At 42.2% G+C, this 22,531-nt stretch overlaps 1 protein-coding gene across 1 annotated transcript in view; it reads left to right on the top strand.

Annotated features, from left to right (window-relative positions):
• LOC103262104 (calcineurin-binding protein cabin-1-like) overlaps nucleotides 1-22,531 on the top strand; it is a 66,991-nt gene that overhangs the window by 32,051 nt on the left and 12,409 nt on the right. The window contains 3 exon segments of the mRNA XM_021713192.1: nucleotides 12,307-12,545; nucleotides 13,828-13,988; nucleotides 18,839-18,954. Coding sequence (XP_021568867.1) covers nucleotides 12,307-12,545; nucleotides 13,828-13,988; nucleotides 18,839-18,954 — 516 coding nt within the window.

Raw genomic sequence — 22,531 nt, 5'->3', positions numbered from 1 at the left:
TGTTGTTTTTTGAGTTACTGATGATGGCCATCCTGGCTGGAGTTAAGTGGTATCTCTGTGTGGTTTTAATTTGCATTTCTTTGATGACTAGTGAGACTGAGCATTTTTTCATGTATCTGTTGTCTGCTTATATTTCTTCTTTTGAGAATTGTCTATTCAAATTTTTTGCCCACTTTGTAATGGGGTTGTTTTTTATTTTTGGCATTTTTGAGTTCCTTGTAGAGCTTAGATGTTAAGCCTTTGTCAGATATACAGCTGGAAAATATTTCTTCCCAGTCTGTGGGCTGTCTCCCCACTCTCTTGATAGTTTCTTTGACTTTGCAGAAGCTTGTCAGTTTGATAAAGTCCCACTTGTCTATCTTATCTCTTATGGCATGGGCACTTGGCATTTTGATCAGGAATTAGTTGCTAGTTCCAATTTCCATAAGAGTGTCTCCTCCATTTTCTAAGGTTCTTATAGTTTGAGATTTTACGTTTAGGTCCTTGATTCATTTAGAGTTGATTTGTGTGTATGGTGATAGGTAGGGGTCTTATTTCAATCTTCTGCATGTGGTCAACCAGTTTTCCTAGTACCATTTACTGAATAGGTTCTCCTCTCCCCAGTGGTTGATGGCGTAGGCTCTGTTGAAGAAGAGTTGGTTGAGAAATTGAGGTTTTGCTTCTGGAATCTCTTTCTTGTTCCATTGGTCTATAGGCCTGTTCTTATACCAATACCAGGCTGTTTTGATTATTGTAGCTTTATAAAAAAGTTTGAAGTCTGGGAATGTGATATTTCCCGCTTTATTTTTTTTATTGAGGATTATTGTTCTTGGCGATTTGTGGTTGTTTTTGTTTCCATATGAATTCCTGTCTTTTCATTTCCAGGTCTCAGAAGAATGCTGCTGGTAATGTAATGGGTATTGCGTTAAATTTGTAGATTCTTGGGTAGGATGGACATCTTAACAATGCTGATTCTTCCAATCCATGAGCATGGAATATTTTTCCATTTGTTTATGTCATCTTTGGTTTCTTTCAGCAGTATTTTGTAGTTTTCGTTATAAAGATCTTTCACTTCTCTGCTTAGGAAGATGCCAAGATATTCCATTTTTTGTGTGTGGCTATTGTGAATGGGATTGTGCTTTTTATTTGGGTTTCTGTTTGTTTATTGTTAGTGTATAGGAATGCAACTGTCTTTTGCACTTTTATTTTATACCCTGAGACACTGCCAAAGTCCTTTATCAGTGCAAGGAGTTTTTTGACAAATTTTCTTGGGTTTTCGAGGTATAGAATCGTTTCATCTGCAAAGAGAACTAACTTAACTTCCTCTTTTCCTGTTTGGATACCCCTGATTTCCTTCCTTGTCTGATTGCTCTAGCTAGGACTTCCGATACAATTGGAGGAGTGTTGTCTTGTTCGATTTTCAGGGGAAATGGTTCCAATTTCTGTCTGTTTAGCAGTATGTTGACTGTGGTTTTCTCATAGATTGCTCTTACTATTTTGAAGTATGTTCCCTCTAAACCTAGATGTTCAAGGGTTTTTATCAAGCTTAAGAGGTGCTGGATTTTATCCAAAATTTTTTCCACGTCTAATGATACAATCATGTGATTTTTCTTTTTACATCTGTTGTTGTATTTAATTATGTTTATGGTCTTGCAGATGTTGAACCAGCCCTGCATCCCGGGAATAAAGCCTACTTGGACATGGTAGATGACATTTGAGATGTGTTGTTGGATCCAGATTGCTAGAATCTTGTTGAGAATTTTAGCATCTATGTTCATCAAGGATATTGACCAGTACTCTTTCTTTGTTGGATCTTTACCCGGTTTGGGTATCAATGTGATGTTAGCTTCATAAAATGATTTGAGGACAGTTCCATCTTTCTCAATTGCCTGGCATACTTTTAGTAGGATTGGTATCAACTCCTGCTTGTATGTTTTGTAGAATTCTGCTGGAAAGCCATCTGGTCCAGGGCATTTTTTGTGTGTGGTTTTCTTATGACATAGCCAATTTCCCAGGTTGTTGTTCTCGATTTCTGCTTGTTTCAACCTGGGGAGGTTGTGTGATGTAGAAAATCCTCCATTTCAAGTTTGTTTCCATACAAGTGTACATAGTAATCTCTGACAATCTTTTGTACTTTTTCAGGGTCAGTTTGCCTTAATCTTTTAAATTATGATTGTGTTTATTTGGACTTTTCTCTCTTTTTTTTTGATCAGTCTAGTTAGGGGTCCATCAGTCTTGTTTATTCTTTCAAAGAACGAACTTTTTGTTTCATTGATTTTTTTTGTGTGTGTGTATTATATTTTTTCTTCTGTGTCCTGAGTTTTGGCTTTTATTTTGGTGATCTGCTTAAGTTAGGGTTTTGGTGGTCTTGCCTTTCCAACTTCCTTAGGTGATTTGTTAGGCTGTTAACTTGTGATCTTTACATTTTCTTCATGTGTGTTCGTAGAAATATGAATTCCTCTCTTAGTACTGCTCTCATGGCATCCCAGAGATGTGATGTTGATATGTTTCTTCATTTTCATTTGTTTCCAGGAATCTTTTAATTTCTGTTTTGATTTCCGTGTTGACCCAGGAGTTGTTTAGCATCATGCTGTTTAGAGTCCATGTCTGTTGGGAGCCAGCCTTGGAGGCCTGCCTGATGACAAAGTCTAGGTGTGTTGAGGACCCCTGGCCGCAAAGTGAGCCCAGGCAGCTGAGGCCCTTCTGTGTTTCATTTTTGTTGTTGATATAGCTGAAGAAATTTTGTGCAGTCATGGAAAAAGAAGATGGCATGTTTATGTGAAGAATCACAGCTAACCTGGAAATATCATGGTTTATTTTTTTATTTTTCCACTATGTAACTTGGCCTTTTTTAACATATGTAAGGGTTAAATTTTGAAACACATCAAGAATGTTTTTTTTACTTGGTTATAAGTTATTAGATATTGTTTAAGTAATAAATGATATAAGTATATTTATTTTTTATTTGATTTAGGATTATGTAGTTTAGTGTTTAGACATAAAGATTTTTAGAAGCACAAGTTTATAGTAGTTTATTATGAATTTGTTATAGTTTTAACACTTATCTAGGAGTTATGTAGGTGATTTATAACACTGTTTTTATTAACTTAGGATAAGGATTAATATTAAGGTTTTTATTTAATTTTATAGTTAAAACTCTAAGTTAACATTTATAGAGTAGGTTTTTATTGAATTTATAATATAATAATCAGACACTTTTATGACAGATTAGTTAAAACAGAAAATAACCTTGAGTTTTTTTGAGTTTTTTTTAAAACAAGCACTGTAAGATAAAAGTAATGAGGACATCTGGACAAGGGAGGCGATCACAGGACTCTGAAGAATATAAGAGTCTAAGATGAGAATATTTTTGACACATAAAAAAATATATCCCAAACCCTCTAGTATTCCAGCCTGTTACATGGGATACTAAGATTATTACTGTTTTTACTAATCATACCTCTTTATTAAAAGACTCCACTCTTTTTTCATTGAGGGTCAAAACTGTTATTAATCATAATTTTTCCTTTTCAGGTTGTTCTAGTTCTCTTCCAATATGTTTTAGTTTACCTAAAAAATCAAACTACTTGCATAAATTGTAAATTAACTAATTGTCTTACTTGTTCTAATTTATATAGAGAATTCATAATTGTTAAACAGCCTTCTTATTTAATGGTTCCTATAAATCTTACATCTCTTTGATGTGATGTATATCGTTTAGTGTTTAAATATGAGGTTAACTCACTGTTGTCACGACCAAAAAGATTTATAACAACTTTAATTTTAGGTATTACAGCTTTGATAGTCATTGCTACTTCAGTTTCAGTTTCAGCCATAACCTTAGCTAAAGAAGTACATACTGCTACGTTTACAGATCAGTTATCCAAAAATGTCTCATTAGCATTAGCAGCTCAAGAAATTATCAACCAAAAATTAGAAAGTAAAGTTAATGCATTAGAAGAGGCTATTTTGATTATAGGACAGGAACTTGTAGCCTTGAAAATTAAATTGGCTTTGAGATGTCATTCAGAGTTTAAATGGATTTGTGTCACACCTCTTCAAGTGAACAAGTCTATTCATACCTGAGATAGGATTAAAAATCATATCTCCAGAATTTGGAACCATTCCAACATAAGTTTGGATCTCTCCAAGCTTCATCAAGAAGTACAAGACATTAGCTCTGCTGAAAAACAATTTGAATTCACCCAATTGGCTCAGTCAATCTATAACAATTTTTCTTCATTTGTCAATCAAAAATCATTATTGTCTATATTAATCAATGTGGGAATTTGTGGAGAAATAATCTTGCTACTGTTATGTTTGCTTCCAGTCATCTTCAAGTCATTGAAAAATAACATCTCTCGACTAAGCACGGAATTTCACGGCTTCGTATTAAAAAACAAAAAAGGGGGATATGTTGGGAGCCAGCCTTGGAGGCCCGCCTGATGACAAAGTCCAGGTGTGCTGAGGACCCCTGGCCGCAAAGCGAGCCCAGGCAGCTGAGGCCCTTCTGTCTTCCATCTTTGCTGTTGATACAGCTGAAGAAATTCTGTGCAGTCATGGAAAAAGAAGATGGCATGTTTATGCGAAGAATCACAGCTAACCTGGAAATATCATGGTTTATTTTTCCATTTTCCCACTATGCCACTTGGCCTTTTCTAACATATGCAAGGGTTAAACTCTGAAACACATCAAGAATGCTTTCTTTCACTTGGTTATAAGTTACTAGATATTGCTTAAGTAATAAATGATATAAGTATATCCACTCCTTATTTGATTTAGGATTATGCAGTTTAGTGTTTAGACATAAAGATTTTTAGAAGCACAAGTTTATAGTAGTTCATTATGAATTCATTATAGTTCTAACACTTATCTAGGAGTTATGTAGGTGATTTATAACACTGCTTTCACTAACTTAGGATAAGGATTAATATTAAGGTTTTTACTTAATACTATAGTTAAAACTCTAAGTTAACATTTATAGAGTAGTTTTCACTGAACTCAGAATATAATAATCAGACACTTTTATGACAAATCAGCTAAAACAGAAAGTAACCTTGAGGGGCCTGGGAAACATTACTAAAAGCCTCTTTTGAGTTCTCTTTAGAAACAAGCACTGCAAGATAAGAGAAAAGTAACAGTAGCAAATATCTGTCTGGGGCTGGGAAAACACTTCTTATCAACAGGGTGTCTGAATGAAACGTAATTGTACACCTAACCCTTTAACTGTACCCCACAAAACTATAATAAAAATACTGATTAATTAAAAAAAAAAAAAAAAAAGAGAAAAGTAACGAGGACATCTGGACAAGGGAGGAGATCACAGGACTCTGAAGAACATAAGAGCCTAAGATGAGAATATTCCTGACACATAAAAAAATATACACTTAAAGAAACTTTCTTGAAACATTTGTAATTTGGGACATTGGACTGAGAGTGTCATTGTTGGCTCTATGAATAGGACTTGTCTAATGCCTATGAGATTCCTGGCTTATTTGCTACTAAAGCCACTGGGAATCTTGGTTTGTTTGCTACTAAGACCACTAGCTGGTAACTTTTAAAAGATATGTATGTGAAAGAGTTTTCTTTGTCTTGCCCCTTCAAAAATGGTATAAAAGCTCTGTATTAACTAGCATTAAATTGTCATCTGTTCAAAAAGCAGGTGTCCGGTATATGATCGTCGTTCGCCTATCCGTCTCTCCTTCAACACATCCCACGACCCTCGCGGGGCGGGCCCCCGCACATGTCTTTGTGAGTTTTGGAGGAACTTTGTTGGTTTTGGTATTTATTTTTATTCCACTATGGAGTGAGAAGGTGCATGGCAGAATTTCAATCTTATGGAATTTGTTTATGCTTGATTTATGGCTGAGGATGTAGTTGATCTTAGAGTACATTCCATGTGGTGATGAGTAGAATGTGTATTCCATGATTATTGGGTGGAGTGTTCTGTAGGTATCTATTAAGTCCATTTGGTCAATTGTCACATTGAGTTTCCGGATCTCCTTCTTGATTTTTTTGTCTTGATGATCTATCTAGGGTTGTTAGTGGGGTATTTATGTGTCCCCAGCTATGATAGTGTTAGAGTCAGTATCTTTTTTCGTTTACCTAGCAGCTGCTTTATGAAAGTTGGTGCTCCTGTGTTGGGTGTATATATGTTTAGGATGAATATTTCTTGTTGACGGATTGAACCTTTTATCATTATGTAGTGACCTTCTGTATCTTTTTAAATTTTTGATAGCTTAAAGGGTATTTTGTCTGATATTAAGACCATAACTCCTGCTTTCTTTTGTGTTCTGTTTGTCTGAATATTTGTTTACCTTCCTCTTACTTTTGAGTCTGTGAGTGTCCTTTCTGGTGAGTTGAGTCTCTTGGAGACAACATATTATTGCATCATGATAGTTTATCCAATTTGCCATTCCATGTCTTTTCAGTGGTACATTTAGTCCATTCACATTCAGGCCAATTATTGAGATGTGGAGGTTTATTCCTGTCGAGGTTCTTATAGTTTGTTGTTGTTGCTGTTTATTTGTTTGTTGGCTTTCTTTTGATTTGGGGGTTGATTTATTTGTGTTTTCAATCTTTTTCCTGCATTCTTGGGAAGGACTCTGTCGTTCTTTTTTCCATATTATGGTCCTCAAGCTCTGAGATTCTTCTGCTTGGTTAATTCTGCTTTCCATGCTTATCAGTTTGTTATTTATTTCATTTACTGTATTCTTTATTGTTGTTATCTTAGTTATCAATTTCTTCATTCTTTTCTCTTGTCTCTCCTCATTTCTATTTATTCTCTCTGTTAATATCTTGATATCTGGGTTTGTGGTTTGAGACCAGTCATTCTGGGAGCTCTTCATTGTTAGTTCTGAAGTCTATATTCTCAGTGGCTGTCCTCCCGGGGATCTGTGTGAGACCCATATTCTTCCTTTGGTTTTTCTTCTTTTGTATAGGTTTTCCTACTTTTTTAAACCTCTTCTTTAATTCTATTGTTCAGTGATGGGGGGATGACTTTTATTTCTGTTTGCTCAATCTCCTGTTCGTCCTTATGTAGATCCTCTGGCTTTGTTCAATTCTGAAGCTGGACTGGGGGTTGGGAGCTGTACTTTTGTAGTTTTGAGATTTAATTAATGGGGAGAGCTGTGATTCAGAAGCTATCTGCAGATCTCAGTATCTACTGACAGGTGTGTGGGCCCCCTGGAACCCACTTGCCACCGTCTTACAATTTGTCTATGCAGTAGGAGTGTATGTTTGCCTCCTAAAAGCCAAATGAAATAAGAAAAAGGAAAGTAATGGAAAAAGGAAGGAGAAGACAAAAGGAAAGTAGAGAGAGAGGAGAAGAAGAAGAACAGGGAAAACAGATAGGTGTACCAACTAATGAATAAACAGAGAAACAACCAAAGACATAAAAAACAAAAAAAATACAATCATACAAACAAACCCCCCCATTGATGTACTCTCCCTTAAAAATACCCATACACAAACAAAATCTTAAAAACAACATTAGAATAACAGAAATAAAGCAAGTATGAAAACATAAAAGCAGAAAGAAAGAGAGACAAAAACTAAAACAAAAAGCAAAAAAGGAAAAAAACTCATTCTGTGGCCATTTCTGTAACTCCAGGTTCCTTATGGTTGCCACCTCGATAAGGAGCGCCTCTTTTCTCCAGTCCCTCTCCTCTGCTCTCAGTGCAGACTGAGAGGGTTTCTCTTAGTGTGGGTCAGATGTCCCACAGACTACCGTGGGAGATGGATGGATCAGATCTGGACTCAAGCGACTTGCTGCCGCTGCTGTCAAGCCTCCCACTCAAATTTGACATGTCTGTGCCTGTTCCAGCATTGGGGAGAGGCGTCTGTCTCTTTAAGACCTCTCTGGGTCCCAGGTTGGAGACTGGACAGAGCTTGGCGGGGCAATGCAGGTCTCTGCCCATCCCAGAACTGAGAAGATGGCGCCATTTGGCATCTTGTCACCAGTGGTGGGGCTCTGTTCCAGATTTCCAACCCTGTCTTCTTCACAGTTCCTCCTGTTTGTGCCCGATCTGCTACCACAGGTGTCGATATGGGCCAGGTGACAGGTGGTAAGGAGCAGGTATTCTCTGCTACCTCCTCTCAAGAGAGCCCTGAGAACAGCAGATGATCTTGTGTGCTGGGTACTCAAATCTCAGGGTGGTAGTGGATTGCAGTCACCTCCAGAGGAGAACCCTGGGTGCATGAACCCGAGTCTCTCCTCAGATGGACTTTCACTTATCCACCAGCACATACCCACTCATGCAGAGATTCTTTATGGACTTGCTTTTGCGGAGACTCTCACACTCGGAACTGTTCCATCTCCATCTTGCCAAGATCCCCTGAAGAAAACTCTTTCTGAGGACCTGCCAGGGATCCTGCATCTGCTGGGTGTAGAGCAGTTACTTAGCCTCTTTGAGTCTCAGTTCACATCTTTAGGATGAGCATGATCAGAAGCCTTTTGTGGGGATCATGCAAGTTAATGAATGTGGGTACCATGCCTGGCACGTAGTGAGTGCCATGGAGTTGCCGCTGTCATCATTGCCACCATCCCCAGGAAGGCCGAGTCAAGTCAGCAAGAGACAAACATGAAAGATAATTTACTTAACATGCTTAGTAGCATTGGCTGGCCTGGAGTCTTGGTCCCTGATGCTTCATCACACCAATCACATTCTATTTATTATCTCACTGGGTCCTTCCTTTTCCATTTGGAAGGAGAGTCCAGTCCTCGTCTGGGTTTCTTGCTCAGACTACATTAGGCATCTGGATCATTAACTTCTTGAACTGGGAAATAGTTAAGAGGTGCAACTATGGGAACAAATGGAAACATCTCAGTCCTGGTGAAAGGAGAAGAAAGAGTTGGTTTGGGGAAGAAGGAGGAGGGGCCAGGTAGAAGAGGGAGAGAGGCTCTAGCTCCTCCCAGAGGATGTCAGTCAGGCCCAAGCTGAGATCAGTAGATAAAATGTGTCTGACCTCAATTACTGTGGCAGGTTGTGAGGTGGCCCAACATGACTGTGTGGGAGGGATAGCAGGGTGTACCAAAGAGGGCCTTGGATGGGGAAACAGAGGGGAGAGGCCTGCCCTCTCTGCCTCTGTAGGATAGATCCAGTGCTCAGATGTCATCTTGTTCCTGTTGTTGTCTATAACTGCTAGATGTGCTCAGCTAATTTTTTTAAATTATTTTTTGTAGAGGTGGAGTTTCACCATGTTCCCAGGCTGGTCTTGAACTTCTGGGCTCAAGTGATCCTCTTGCCTCAGCCTCCTAAAGTGCTTGGATTATAGGTGGGAGCCACCACGCCCAGCAGTATTTTTCTTGAAAGCATAATGAACAAAACACAATGAACAAAATTACAAATATATGAAAATATCAAAAGATCTGAGAACATAACAATTCAGAATTTCTATATGTCAAAAAAAAAGAACAACAACAAACAAAAGCTGCAATTTAAGAGCAAACAACAAACTGGGAAAAATACTTATAAGATCTGATGAGAAAAAGATGAATATTTTTAATATGAGAAAAGCACTCCAAATCAATAGGAAAACACACTCTCAATAGGAAATTAAGCAACATAATCAGGCGTCACAAAAAACTCCCGCAGCACTGGTCCAGGCCTCAGCCACAGCAGCTCCTCCCCATCACTGGCACATCCTGTAGTCCCAACTACTCTGGAGACTAAGACAGGAGGCCCGCTTGAGTCTAGGAGTTTGAAGCTGAAGTGAGCTGGGATGGCACCACTGCACTCCAACCTGGGTGACAGAGCAAGACCTTATCTCAAAACAAAACAAAACAAAATTTCATTTACTTGTCCCACTCCCATGGCTTGAGCTTTTGCATGGTGCCTGGCACTGGACAAGATAAAGGCTGCTCTGGGGAAACTTGTGTTCTAGAGGGCAGGCAGACAAGAGATCCATCAGCAGAGAGAAAAAAAAAGTGTGTTTGCCTTTGTTTTCTTTCAGCAGTGTTAATGTTTTATGTTTGCCTTTAACTTGCTTCATCTAGCTGTTCTCAGATGTGGAATCCTTCCCTGTAGGTGTGTGGTGACTTTCCCACACTTTCTGTGTTCTTCAGTATAATTGGATGCTTTGCTTCTTGGGGAGTTGATTCTTAATCCTTAATATTTTTGGTTGCTATTTTGAGCAGAATCGTTTTGTCATTTATTGTCTTTTCCATGTATATTCCTACATTACTGGTTTATAGAAACCCTATTGATTTGTGCGTGTTTGTTTTGAGTCTAGCTGCTTCGCTGAATGCCTATCATTTCCAATTGTTTTCTGTTTGTTTTGTTTGGGTAGATGATTGTGTTGCCCACAGTCAATAATTTGGTCTCATTTGTTGGCAGTAAATCTTCTGCCTTTTCATTCTTTCTGGCCTTGGGCCCTGGGGATTATGTCATATTAGAGCACTGCTGGCAGGTCCTTGTCTTGTCCCTGACTTTCCCTACAGCTCTGGTTGTCTTTGAAGCCAACAGTCTTTTTTGTTTTTGTTTTTGAGTTCAAGTCTCACTCTGTCACCCAGACTGGAGTGCAGTGGCTGCTCCCGGCCACGCAGCCTCGACCTGGGCTCCAGCGATCCTTCCGCCTCAATCTTCCAAGTAGCTGGAACTACAGGCGTGTGCTACCACACCCAGCTAATTTTTTTATTTATTGGAGAGATGAGGTTTCACCAAGTTGCCCAGGTGGGTCTCAAACCCACGGGCTCAGGCAATCCACTCACTTCAGCCTCCCAAGGCATAGGATTACAGGCTGAGCCACTGAGCCCGGCTGCCAACAGTCTTTATCCTGCTGGAAAATAATCTCCTGCCCCTCATGTATTCGATGTTTTGACCCGAAGGAGTCAACTTAGGCCTTAGACCCAACATCTGCACCCTGTAGGAGCCCTCCTAGGGGCATTCCATTAAAAGGTGCTGGCTGTCTTTAGGAAACACAGGGCCCATCTTCCTGGCAATTAGGCCTATAAATTGGGGAAGGTTTTAATCTGTGATCAGATGTCATACCACATCCCAAAGGCAGTTGCAAGTATTTCTGTCCCCACACCTGTCAATGTCACCTGTATGTCAATGTATGTTGCAGCTATACATATCAAGGTGAGCAGGCCTGGGCTGTGGTGAAGTCAGAGCACAGTGTGGCCCCAGGCAGCAGGTGTTTCCCGTGGGTCTAACATGTGGCCCAACCAATCTGTGTATTCACAGACAGGGTGCATTTCCCCCTGCACCAACAGTAATGAAAGAGGTAGAGATCCCAGGTGTTTAATGGGTTGTATTCTAAGGCCAAAAAAATGAGTTTTGGCTGGGTGTGATAGCTCATGCCTATTAATCCTAGCACTTTAGGAAGCCGAGGTGGGAGAATCACTTGAGCTTAGGAGTTTGAGACCAGCCTGGGCAACATAGTGAAACACAATCTCTACAAAAAATAATTTTAAGAAAGCCGGGTTTGGAAATAAGTACTTGTAGTCCCAGCTATAGGGAAGCTGAGGTGGAAGGACTGCTTGAGCTCAGGAGGTTGAGACTGTGGTCAGCCAGGATTATGCCACTGCACTCCAGCCTGGGTAACAAAGTAAGGCCCTGTCTCAAAAAAAAAAAAAAGAAAAGAAAAGAAAAAAGGAATAGCTTCCAAAGAAGAGCTTTTAAAACAGAAGTAACAACTCATTGTGCTGTTCTGAGAGCGCTTCTGTGTGCTGGACACTGTGCTGAGTGTGATGTGCACATCAGCTCATTTAATGACCACAGTACCTCTGAGAGTACCATGTGGCGGCCGAGACTCAGAGGGACTTATAAGTTGGCTCCACCATTGGCCCCACCAGAGCACCTGGGGAAGAGAGAACTCATAGAATGACGACTTCAACACTGCTTAGCCTGTTGCTCCTACTGTACTATGACCCTGGCTCAGGCCCTCCTTAGTTGAGACAGTCCCTTCCTGGCAGCCTGCCCCTCCCTTGCTGAACTTCCTGCAGAGTCCTGGCACTGGATGGGCGCGGTGGCTCTGGAAAAAGCTGACTAAGGTGTTGAAGTCACTGTCTCACCTGGGCCTGTCCTGCAGCCTCATTCCCAGCATCCCAGCTGTCTAAATGCAAAAGGTGAGGCATAGAGATGAAACACCTTTCTGAAAGCTCCCTGGCAGGTGGCACACTATTCTGTCATCACATACAGTTCACCACATGCCCTCCCAGGCACCTCATGGCTATGTGGGGCCTGCATTGTGCTGAGCAGTGTGCTTCCCTTTCTTTTGCACTGGCCCTTGTCTTCCCCCAGCTCTTCCCCCTCAGGTGTGCTAAGGGTGCCCAGGTGTGATGAGCTCACAGCGCACCTTCCACCTGGCTTCCTCCCGTGCTAGGACTCCTTGCTCCACTTGAAGGACCACCAGCAGCGTTTCGAGTGTTCTGACGTGGCTCTGAATCAGGCTGTTCAACAGATGGTGAACTCTAGTGAAGCTGCAACCAAGGAAGAGTGGGTAGCCACAGTGACCCAGCTGCTGCTGGGCATCACGCAGACACTCTCTGCAGACAGCAGTGGCAGCATCCTGAAGGAATCATCCTCCACCACCGGTCTTGTGCGACTCACCAGCAACCTCATCCAGATAACTCCTGAATCTTTTTCACCTTTCCTTATCCCAACAGATATGTCTCCCCCGTCTTCAGTAGTTCACTGCTTTCATTGCTGGTTAGGCACTCCAAAGGGAATGTGTTTGTTTCTCTGGTTGAAACTTTCAGCATCTGAGTGGGGCTGTGCATGGGCTGCAAACTTTCCTGGGCTGATTGAGTGTGGGGGTTAGAGATTGTATAGCACTTGGCTGTAAGGTTTGTCCAGAGCACCTATCCCAATGGGGAGGAAACAGACTCAGAGGGGAGGCCCTGGTATACCTGCAGTGAGTTTCAGGTAGAATGAGGGCCAGAGCCCAGGCCAGTGTTCTCTACTACCCCAGACTGTCCTGGCACTTTGAGCTGAGGCATAGTAATGGCACCCCACATTGTCCAGGCAGGCTTTGAAGCAGAGAACCTTCCTCTGAGCCACTCTCAGCTTTCTTCTCAATGTACACAGGCCATCAGCAAGTTCTGCCAAATCCACATCCTTACTATCTCCAGCCTTTGTTTCTCCCCTTTGTCTTCGTATTCTACTGTAGTCCAGGTCACGACCATCTATGCTTGAACCATGGCAGCATGCTCTCTGCAGTCCCCCTGCCCCTCTAGCCTTCCAGTCCAGCCACTGTCCTGCCATAGAGGCTCCTTTTCAAAACAAATATGAATATGCTCCTCCCTTACTTAAAATCACCATGTTCCCTCTGGGTTGTATGTCCCCCAAGGTACACTGAGTCCCCAACCTGCCTCTCCCTCTTTTCTTCCATTTCCTTGGCTGCAACATTCCTGGACCACCCTTTGGGGTCCCTGCCTATATGCCTGTCCTCTGTCCCCATGCTGCCCTCTCTGGATGTTGGATACTCCATAGCTACTCACCTGGAAACTCCCTCTCAAGGGCTCTCTTCTGTCTGCCCACCCCTCCTCTGCAAGTCTCCATGGTTGCATCTGTTCTCACAGCAGCTGCACTAACCCTTAGTGCTCTTATGGCTTGTCCATGGCTCTCTTCTCCTGGGTTGTTGGCTCCCACATGCCCAGTTCACAGGGCCCAGTACAGTCAGTGGTGAGGGCATCAGTAACATAGATCACTGTTGTTGGACACTATGGGGCTCTATCTGATGACATGCTGGGGAACTTATGAAAGCAGCGGGAATGGGTAGACAGTGTGCCCCAGCTTCCTGAGAGGTCCCCTGCCCATCTATAGTCTGTCCTGAGGGCTCACCTCAGGAAGGCAGGGGCAGAGCTGGCCCTGCTGTGATAACCCTGGTTCCTCCTGCTCCCCGCCAGGTCATTGACTGCAGCATGGCTGTGCAGGAGGAGATCAAGGAGCCTCATGTCTCTTCAGTGCTGCCCTGGATTATTCTGCACCGGGTCATCTGGCAGGAGGAGGACACCTTTCGTTCCCTGTGCCACCAGCAACAGCTCCAGAACCCAGCAGAGGAAGGTGTGCAGGCAGCAGGCACAGAGGGGATGGGCCCTGACTCAGTATCATTGTCCTCAGCCTCTGCCCCAGAACCTTGGACCTTGTCCAAATGCCATGAACGGGCTTGGGGCTCAGTATGATAGGATTTTGCATGCACTTGGGCAGAGGCAGTGGGGTCTCTGTTGCCTCCCTCAGTGGGCATAGGAGGTGTGGGCATGTGGCATGCTGCACATCTAGCACAGGTGGCAGCATGAAGAAGATGATAGCGAGGCAAGTGCTGCTCCAGGAGGCCTCATGCCTGCAGGCTCCTTTAATCCCCACCAGCACCAGGGTACAGAAGGCTGAGGGCAGCATGGAGTGAGCACAGGTGCCACATCCCAGCTGTCATGTCTTGGCTGTGTGACCTTGGGCAAGTCACATATCCTTAGCCTCTATTTACTGATAGCTATACTGGGTATGATGGTACTTGTTTCAGAGGGTTGATTTGAGGACAAATTGAAATAATAAAGGCATGAATCACCATGGTACATCATTGCTGGCATGTGGTAGGTGCCGAATTATGAGTAGATGTTCTGAGTTGAGAAGCCAGGGATGGTGAGCCCCGGACCCTTAATGGAGTTGGCACTTGACCCATGGTCAATGTAGTGAAAAATGTGCTGAATTGGGCCGGGTGCGGTGGCTCAAGTCTATAATCCCAGTACTTTGGGAGGCCAAGGTGAGAGGATTGCCTAAGCCCAGGGGTTCAAGACTAGCCTGGGCAACATGGTGAGACCTTGTCTCTATAATAAATTAAAAAATAAGCTGGGCATGGTAGCACACAACTGTAGTTCCAGATACTTGGAAGGCTGGGGTGGAAGGAATCATCTGAGCTCAGCAGGTCAAGGCTGCAGTGGCCATGAGCATGCTCTACACTCCAGCCTGGGTGACAGAGTGAGACTCCAAATCAAAAAAAGAAAAAAAAAAGAAAATGTGCTGAATTGAAGAAACTACAGCAAAACTACAACTCAATGACATTTAAAACAAAGATCACCTATAATCCTACCAAATGAATCTTGTTTTTTCATTTTTTGTTTTCTTGATTTGCTATCTAGACTTGATCTAATATACATCTACTTTTTATATCATCGTGATAGTAATTCATGTATTTATACCATTATTCAATTTGCTTAAAGTTAAGTTTATTGAGGATTTTTCCCAGTAATTTGTAAAGTAAGAACAATGGGCTGGGTGTGGTGGTTCATCCCCATAATCCCAGCACTTTGAGAGGCTGAGGTGGCTTAGCACTTTGCTTGAGCCCAGGAGTTTGAGAACAGCCTAGGCAACTTTATGAGACCACCTCTCTACAAAAAATTACAAAATTGAAAGGCATGGTGGTGCGTACCTGTAGTCCCAGCCACTTGGAAGACTGAGGCAGAAGGATCGCCTGAGCCCAGGAGCTCGAGGCTGTGATGAGCTGTGATCGTGCCAGTGTACTACTTCTTGGGTAACAGTGAGATCTTGACTCAAAGAAAAAAATTCTGATGAAATGGCAGGAGATGTGGCTCTGTCTCCTCTTTTCCCCCAGTAGTAGAACTGAGGAGAAATGATACGTTGACCAAATTCTGGGAAGTATTCTTAATATCCTTTCATTTGTAGAGAGCGGGCTGAGGGGGAAGCCCTTTCATGTCACTCAGCCATAGCAGAGGCAGGGAGGTCTGCTGAGTCCTGTCATCTTCCGGTCAGTGCCCAGACTAAATGAAGGTAGGGACCCAGGGCTAAACACTTTTCTGACTTGGTGAGGATGTTATCACATATTGAGTTCTCTGAGACAAGGTTTATTAGGAAGGGGGAGGAAGCAGGATTGGGCAGAGGGGGGTGTCAAACTATGATGCAGGCCTGTCAAGGGCTCGTCTAACTGGCAGGGAGCTCTGGAGCAACAGTTGCCCATCAAACCTGTCCCACCACCTTGGACTGAAGTAGTTTCCCACCTCACTCAGTCACTGGATGTGGGCTCCCAAAGGAAGTGCATGACCTCGGGTGAGGTGAATCTTCTGCAGCTGCAGCAGATCCTGAAGGAACTGACCTGGAGGCTGTCTGCTAACTGCACTCCTCTCACTGGGCAGCAAGTCCTAACTCAAAGGGGGAGCTAAGAAGAGAGAATAAAACCTACACTCTCCAGCAAGGACTGCATGCAGCCCTAGCCAAGCTATCTCCCTTCCTCTATCTCTGCAGACACAGAGGTAGAATTAAAATTGCAGCCTCTGCCACGTGGTTCACACCTATAATCCCAACACTTTGGGAGGCCAAGGCAGGAGGATTGCTTGAAGCCAGGAGTTCGAGATCAGCCTAGGCAACATAGTAAGACCTCGTCTCTTTTTTTAAAAAATGTAAAAAAGAAATTGAAACCTTAAGAAGAAGACAGCCGGGCTCGGTGGCTCAGCCTGTAATCCCAGCACTTTGGGAGGCCAAGGCGAGTGGATTGCCTAAGCCCATGGGTTCGAGACCAGCCCGGGCAACTTGGCGAGTCCTTGTCTCTACAATAAATCAAAAAATAGCTGGGCATAGTAGCATGCGCCTGTAGTTCCAGCTACTTGGAAGGCTGAGGCGGAAGGATTGCTGGAACCCAGCAGGTCAACACTGGGGTGGCCGTGAGTGTGCCACTGCACTCCAGCCTGGGCAATGGCATGAGATGCCAACTCAATAATAATGATAATAAATAAATAAATTAAACAGGAGTTTAAAAAAATGAAAAAGACAGATTGGTCTTAATAATATGTGAGGCAGTGCTCCAGAAAATTCATTCATGATATATTAGAGCTCTTAGACTGGAGGAACTGCCTGAGCTGACCATAAGCAGGATAGAAGGGAGAAACATGGTAAGTATGCTAACATATTGCAGCCCATCCTTTACCTGTTGGGGAACAAAAAGCAAAGAATGAATAGAGCATGCCAAAAAAAAGAAAATGAACTCAGTCTGGAAGAAACATACATCAAGGTAGAGAGACAGAGTGCCTGTAAATGGTTTGTATGTGAAAATAATGTATTAAAAAATAGAATAAAATGAAAAGGAATATTGTAGAATTGTGAGAAATCACTACAAACCAAATCTCACCATTATAAACTCATAAATGCAAACAGCAAGGAGCAGAATGAAGAGGATATTGAAACAAGTGGATATAATTAAGAGCTAAAAGCATTGGAGAAAAGATATACATGTGGAAGACAGAGATGGCTTAGCATAAGGATAAGTGTGCCCATTATGGAAAGACTCTAACAATGAAACAGGAGTAGCAACCAACAATTTCTCCGAATTATAGTAAAACCCAAATCTGCAGATTGAAAGTATGTAGTTTATACCAAGAAAAACATATACAGCAATATACATTCAACAGAAGATAGATTATTTAGGTCTCTAAACTGAATAAGCAGTTTATCTTCCTTCATGAACCAAAAAAATGAGACTCATTTCTGTTTTCCTCATAACAGCATTCAGTGCAGTTGGGGTGATATCTATAAATCTACCCAGTTCTCAAGGAAAGAACATGTGACCTAAGACATCTAGCCAAGTTGTTTATAATTATAGAAGTAACAGACATTTACAAGCAGGGACTCCAGGTCCCATGAGCTCTTCTTCAAAACCCTTCTAATGGATGAAGTCAGTAAACCAACATGAGTCAGAATGGAAAAGCATTCTGGACTAATTATGGTTGCAGAAAAGAATGGAAATATAAACCTCAAATCTTTACAAATAATATATGCACAAAATTAAGAGATAGGGAGAAAGGAGGTGTTACAAAGCTAATTACTGATCTTGTATAAGAATGTCATTTGATGCCCTTGAAAATGGAAACTAATTTAAAAGACCTTTAACTGGAATAGTTTGAACTTCTTAATGATTTTCTGACCCCTTCTTAATTTTTTTTAACCCAGTGCTTATACTTTTTTTTTTGACTGGGACTGATCCATGGTATAAAGTACAAAACAAAACAAAAATCATTTCTACAGAGTGTGATGCCTTCTGGTATTTTCTATTCTGGTATATTCTATCCTAATCTACTCTAAAAATACTAGTCACTAATGGTTTATGACCCAGAATTGTAAAAATACTGAGGGATCTTTAAGGAAGAAATAATAGTTCTAGTGGTAAACAATTGAAATTCTGTAGTTCATTTTTCTTTCTTCTGTTTTACTTTTTCTTCTGGAATATTCAGGTAGATGTAAATATAGTTAAGAAGTGATATGTGTAGTGTGAATTCCATTGCTACAAATTATTTCTCTCTCTTTTTCAAAATGCCTTATATATGCACAGAAGGATGCTTCAGGTGATGTTTACCAGATGTTAGCATCAGTTCTCTGGGCTGGTATTTGGTGGATGAAGTGTTCCTTCATATTTTCCTGTAGATTTGAATTGTTTTTTGATAAGCATATATCTCTTTGGTAAAGCTAGTCATTACTTTAAAAGATTAAAAAAAAATAGCTGGGCTCAGTGGCTCAGCCTGTAATCCCACACTTTGGGAGGCTGAGGTGAGTGGATTGCCTGAGCCCACAGGTTCGAGACCCACCTGGGCAACTTAGCGAGACCTCATCTCTACAATAAATCAAAAAATCAGCCAGGCATGGTAGCAGGTGCCTGTAATTCCAGCTACTCAGAAGGCTGAGGCGGAAGGATCGCTGGAGCCCAGTAGGTCGAGGCTGCAGTGGCTGGGAGCAGCCACTGCACTCCGGTCTGGGCGACAGAGTGAGACTCCAACTCAAAAAAAAAATAGAAGAAAAATCTGTGGCCATGTCAATAAAGACAGAAAAACTTCCAAAGAAGAGACTGAGACTTGCAGTTTGTGTGCAGTTGTACATGTTCCATGCTAACTGCATCTCTTGGTCTGGACTTTCCTCAGGGATATCAGAGATGCCCATGCTCCCGTCCTCCCTCATGCTGCTCAACACAGCCCATGAGTATCTGGGCAGGATATCCTGGTGCTGCAATTCAGATGGGGCTCTTCTGCGATTCTCTGTGAGTGCTTTCCATTGGGCCCATGGGCTGCCAGCACAGGGCTGGAGTGGGAGGTGGGGTGCGAAGGAGGACAGAGCAGTGTTGGCACCCTTGGGATTACTTGGCCTTCCCTCTGCTGTGGGGCCCACTGTGCTTCTCTGAACTACTGCATGTCTGTAGCTACTGAAAGTTGCCAGAAAGTCTGAACTTGGTTCTCTTATACAACTGGGACTCAGGGAGCTCTGGACCTGGCATTAAACAGTAGATGGATTTAGATCCACTAGTCATTACTGAGTCTAGTCCTAGTTAGACACAGGGCTGGGCCTTGTATCAGTAATTGTATTGTTTTATTTTGTTTTGTTTGAGTTAGGGTCTCACTCTGTAGCCTAGACTGGAGGGCCAAGGCACAATGATAGATTACTACAGCCTTGAATTCAAATGATCCTCCCTCCTCAGCCTCCCAAGTAGCTGGAACTACAGGTGCATGCCACCTTGCCCAGCTTTTTTATTTTTTGTAGAGACAAGGCCTTGCTATGTTGCTCAGGCTGATCTCAAACTCCTAGGCTCTAGCAATCCTCCTGCCTTGGCTTCCCTAAGTGCTAGGATTACAGGCATGAGCCCCCACACCCAGCCTGTATTAGTAATTTTATAAGAAATAACCACATTTACCACCACCACCTCCTATTGAGTCCTGTTTGCCAAGCACCACCCATCATGTCAGACAGTAGTTGCTCAATCAGTAGTTATTACGTTCATTCGGTCATTAAATGATTAGGGAGCACAAATAGACTTTCTCGCACTTGCCAACTGTGATTAACTGATAGTAGCTCCCTGGGCTTACCAGGGTAGGGATAAGCTGCACAAACCCTGTCCCCAAACCTCACTATTGAGTGGGGCAAGTTACTGAGCACCGGGTTCTAAATGTACCAAGAGAGGGTTTCTAACCCAACCTGTAACATCTATTCATAATTTTGTTGGGATGAAGCTTGCCCATTTATTTACATATTAACATGGCTGTCTTTGCAGTACAGTGGCAGAGTTGAGTAGCTATGATAGAGTTTGTATGGCCCACAAAGCCCAAAATATTTGCTCTCTGATTCTTTAAGAAAAGCTTGCTTATTTTCTAGCATACTGGATAATTTCCTCCTCTGTTATGTTTATGATGTCCCTTTTTCAATGAAATGTAACTTCTGAGAGAGTAGGGGTTTTTGTTAGTTTTGTTCACTACTGGATCCAAGTACCTAGTATGCCTGGCGCATAGTAGGTGCTTAATAAATATGGGTTGAAGAGACTGTACACATGTATAGAGCTTGTGTGTATAAAGCTTGACAGTTTGCAAAGCATGTATGCTGAGGACATGGAGATTTGGCAAGGAGACCCATCTGGCCCAGGGCCCTGGAGCTGATTAGCATCTGAGGTGAATTCCAGCCTCAGCTCCAGATACCTGAGTGTCTTCTCCCTGTGAGCTCCAAGGCCCTCCAGGGTGCTTACCCTGGATCACCTCTACCCTCCAGGACCATTTTTGGAAGAGTTGTGGCAGGCTGAGTCTGTATTGCTGTCCAGAAATCAGCCTCTCCCTTTTTCTGCCTTCTCTCTGCCAAAGTGTGTAGGGAGACTGCTTCTACAAGGCTGTACCTCTTTGCTGATTGGGAAAAATGTGTTAGCATCTTTGTAGGCCGGTTTAGGTAGGAGTGGTGCTGAGAAAGAAGGGTAGGCTGAAGGGGCGATGGGGTGGTCCTATGCCCAGTTTTTCTTAGTCTACATCTTTTTTTGGTGGAGCATAAATTCTAGGTGTCAGTATCTGCCAATTGAATTTGAGGGAGTAGAAGTGATATGAATACCCTTGTGTTTCATTTTATAGTTCCTGATTTTCTTGTTCAAGGCCCAGCCCTTGCTGCCAGTCTCCTGATCACTCCTGTGCCTTCTGCCTGCCACACTCTCAGATTCTGCACGGCTGCTTGTTCTTTCCTTCCTGCCTTTTCACAGAGGCCTTGCTCAGCCCCACTTCTGTCCTGTCTACTGCTGGGGACCCCCACTGTTTATCTCTTTCATGTGTCCATCCCCTACCAGATAGCATCCCCAAGACCAGGGACCTTTTCTGTCTTGCTATCTGAAGCATCCTTAGGGCCCTGAGCAGTGTCTGACATAAGAGTACCGCCCTGCTTAAACTTCTTGAATAATGAATGAACAGACAAAAACATTCATTCATTCATTTATCCAGAGATTTGCTGAACATACCCCATTCTAGGTGCTATGAGTGTTATGAAGATGAATACTTTGTTTTTGTTTGTTTTCTTTTTTGAGTTGGAGTCTCACTCTGTCGCCCAGGCTGGAGTGCAGTGGCACGCTCCTGGCCACCACAGCCTTGATCTGCGGGGCTCTGGCGATCCTTCTGCCTCAGCCTTCCAAGTAGCCAGAACTACAGGCACACGCTACCAAGCCTGGCTAATTTTTTTGATTTATTGTAGAGACAAGGTCTCACAAAGTTGCCCGGGTAGGTCTCAAACCCTTGGGCTCAGGCAGTCCACTCACCTCGGCCTCCCAAAGTGCTGGGATTACAGACTGAACCACCAAGCCCAGCCAGTGAATACTTTGTTACTACCTCTTCTGGTTGTCCCAGGTTCATGGTCTGCAGGTAAAGGATTGTGTATTGAGAGTGCTTTGAGGCCAACAACAGGGAGACCTTTTGTGTAGATTGTTTTCTCTTCTTGAATAGAATGGAAATGTTTTCTGAGAGAAATTCCCTGGGCTCTCATCTTTTCTTTTCTTGAGTTGCCATTTCTTTTTATGTGTTTTGTTTGGGTTGATAAATTCTTATCCACTCATCTACATTCAGTTCAAATGGTCTCTGTACTGTGGAGCCTTTATCAACCTCTGGACAGTTCCCTCTTACATTGGGTCTCTTGTGCCATCACCCAGATTATGTATGATTAACAATTTGCCAATTTGCTGCAAATTTGTCTTCTAATAGAAATAGAAAGTTACAGGAAAGATACAAGAAAGATAGCATGTTCATCATTACCCTCCCTTACTATCTTGAAGTTGGCATATATCTTATTGTTCATGTTTTTATACCTAATTATTACATATCTGTATATCAGTAAATAATGCATAATTACATGAGTTTTTAAATTTTATACAGAATATCATATAATATGTAGCCTCTTGCAGCTTGCTTTCATTCATTTCAGTACACTGAGATATTTTTATATTGATACAGGTAAATCGGATTCATTCATTTTAATTACTTTATAGGATTCTATTGTGTGATTCTACCATGATTTTAAATGCTTTAGTATGGAAAACTTTTTTTTTTTTAAAGTAGAGACAGGGTCTTACTCTGTCACCCAGGCTGGAATGAAGTGGCATGATCATAATAGCACACTGCAGCCTGGAACTCCTAGGCTCAAACTTACATTAAAGTAGAAATAATAGCATAATGCGCTTCTATATACTGAGCAGTGATCAGTAATTATTAATTTATAATGCATGGCCACTCCATCACCTTCCCCTCAATCATCCTACATATTGAAGCAAATCCTAGACATGATATAGTTTCCTCTTTAAATATCACTCTAAGTTTTCTTGATGATGGTAT

Source organism: Carlito syrichta, unplaced genomic scaffold (genome assembly GCF_000164805.1).
Source record: "Carlito syrichta isolate Samal-C Ts95f unplaced genomic scaffold, Tarsius_syrichta-2.0.1 Scaffold304335, whole genome shotgun sequence".
NCBI classification, from domain to species: domain Eukaryota; kingdom Metazoa; phylum Chordata; class Mammalia; order Primates; family Tarsiidae; genus Carlito; species Carlito syrichta.
Note: the sequence above shows the minus strand (reverse complement) of the source record. Positions and strands in the feature narration are given on the sequence as shown.